Source organism: Mycetomoellerius zeteki, unplaced genomic scaffold, assembly GCF_001594055.1.
Source record: "Mycetomoellerius zeteki isolate Tzet28-1 unplaced genomic scaffold, Tzet1.0 scaffold1401, whole genome shotgun sequence".
NCBI lineage: Eukaryota > Metazoa > Arthropoda > Insecta > Hymenoptera > Formicidae > Mycetomoellerius > Mycetomoellerius zeteki.
Genome location: NW_017256343.1, coordinates 4,276 through 6,391, shown reverse-complemented (window position 1 = coordinate 6,391; position 2,116 = coordinate 4,276). Strand labels below are relative to the sequence as shown.

At 52.7% G+C, this 2,116-nt stretch overlaps 1 protein-coding gene across 1 annotated transcript in view; it reads right to left on the bottom strand.

Moving 5' to 3' along the window:
* Positions 1–239: 239 nt before the first annotated feature.
* The window catches only part of LOC108731884 (trichohyalin-like), a 6,058-nt gene continuing 4,181 nt past the window's right edge, over positions 240–2,116 (bottom strand). Inside the window, exon 2 of the mRNA XM_018462435.1 lies at positions 240–2,106. Coding sequence (XP_018317937.1) covers positions 240–2,106 — 1,867 coding nt within the window. The remainder of the gene's footprint in view (positions 2,107–2,116) is intronic.

The window sequence follows — 2,116 nt, the reverse complement described above, 5'->3', positions numbered from 1 at the left end:
GTAGAGCTCCTTTGCCTTCCCGCGGCCACGTTCCATTCCGCTATGGCCCGCTTCAGGCGCTGTCCGGCGCCTCCTCCGTTGTTCTCCGTCACTGTCCGTGGTGATTCCTCCGCACGCAGCGTTTCCAGCAGCGCCTCCGCCTGCCTTAGCCGCGCCTCTCGTGCTCTTCTCTCCACCGCTCGGCGTGTGAACTCTTCGAGTTCGCGCGCCACCTCAATCTCTCTTTCCCGTAATCTGCTCTACTCCATTCTCTTCCCGACACTCGTCTGCTTCCTTTCGTCAACTATCTGCTCACTTTCCTTATCGCTTTCGATTTCTGGCTTGCGTTGCTTTGCGTTATTTCGCTCTGCCTTGCTTACTGGATCGTTTGCGACTGACAGCCTCGCTTTTCCCCTTGTCATCGTTTCGATGGGTATGATCACGTTTGTATCGAGCTCTGGCCCATTGTTTCTCACGTGTCGCCCCGTGATTTCCTCGTGCGTTGCGGCTTGCCCATTGTTCTGTCGCTCGACTCTTCTCTTCCGGGTATCGTCTCGCTCGTCTTCATTTCTCCGGTTCTCGGAAGTCGTTAATTCCGCTTCACTGCCTAAATTTTCGAAAGTCGTTGCTTCTTCCTCGTCACTGGTTTTCTTGGAAAGTCTTTCGCGGTTTATTTCAAATGATTCCTTTTCCTTACTGACCTTGTCTTCGTGCTCGCTGTCCGGCACCTTCTCTATTGTCAGGTCAACGCCCGTTGGTCTTCCCTTACTCGTCTTTTCTTCAACCTTTCCGGCTTCTTCGTCACTTGATATCGCTCGCTTGCGTTTTCCGTATTTTGTTGCGCTTACTAGCTCGCGTTGCTTTATCAGCGTCTTCCATTTGTTCCGGCTCCTCTTTCCTTTACTCTTTTCTCTCTCTTCGATGGTGTAGCACCTCCCCTTTTGACTTCTCGTCTGATCGTCCTGCCTCCGCGATCCTTCTTTTGGTTCGGCCTCTTGCTCACCCCTCTCGATCTCTTTTCGTAGCCTTTCTTCTGCCTCCCTTATATTCTCCTTTAAGATTTCTTCGAACCTCTTGATATCGCGCTCGATTTGCTTCCCCGGTTGCTCTTCGTCCTCCCGGGTGCTGTCCCCGTCGATCCGCTTTTCGAATTTTTTCCTCGGGACTTCTAGCATCTTCACCATCCTTACGGAAACTGGGATTCTGAGCGTGTTCTCGTTTTTCCTCGTCTCTGGTATTCCTCGCGTCGCTTGTCCTGGTGTTTCCTCGGGTTTGCTCGTGCGTGCCAAAACTTCGGCTTTAGCCTCTGTGTCTTCCTTTCTCGTTCCCATTGCCTCTTGCTGCCTTCGCCTGGGTCCCTCCGTGATCTCTCTCCATCTCTTCCACATTACTGCATTTCCGAAAATGTCTCCTGGGTTTTGCTTATTCCCCAGCTCTGCTCCTCCTTCCTTTTTTCCCTTGTCTTGCTTTTGTCTCGCCTTGGCGATCTCCTTATTGCTTGCTCGGCCACTCTGGTCCTTCGTTTGACCTCTTCTGTTCCGAGTCTTTTTGTCCGTTAACCCCCTTGGTTCTCGGTTCTCCTTGTCCGCCTGGCCCGTCGGGCCTCCCCTCTTCTCTTCTCTACCGTCGCCGGTTATTCGCATCATATTGATGCCGGCTTGGCCCACTACCTCCTCTTCTTCTACGTTCTCCGCTCGATGTGGCCTCAATCGCCTCGAGTTGTATACTCCCATCCATTGTCCTTCGTCGTCGACTACCTCGTACGCGTTCGGCTTGGGTATCCGGCTTATCCGGTAGGGCCCCTCGTATATCGCCTGCAGCTTCTTCGACCATTGCTTCCTTTTTTCCGATCGTCGGTGAACCTTGCACCACACTCGATCGCCTTCCTGGTACGGTTTAGCCGTGGTCGTCTTGTCGAACTGTCGCCTCCTTTTCTCGGCAGCTAATCTCAACTTTATTCTCGCCTTTTCGATTCTCTCCTGTCTGTCGTCCTCTGGTCTTTGGTCCGACAGCAACGTCGAGTCCAGCCCCGCTTGAATGATTCCGTCCTTGTGCAACTGATCTGGCGCGAATCCCGTGCTTGAATGCACCGTTGCATTTAGCATTTTTTCTAGTCTCGGGATTATTCTGCTCCACG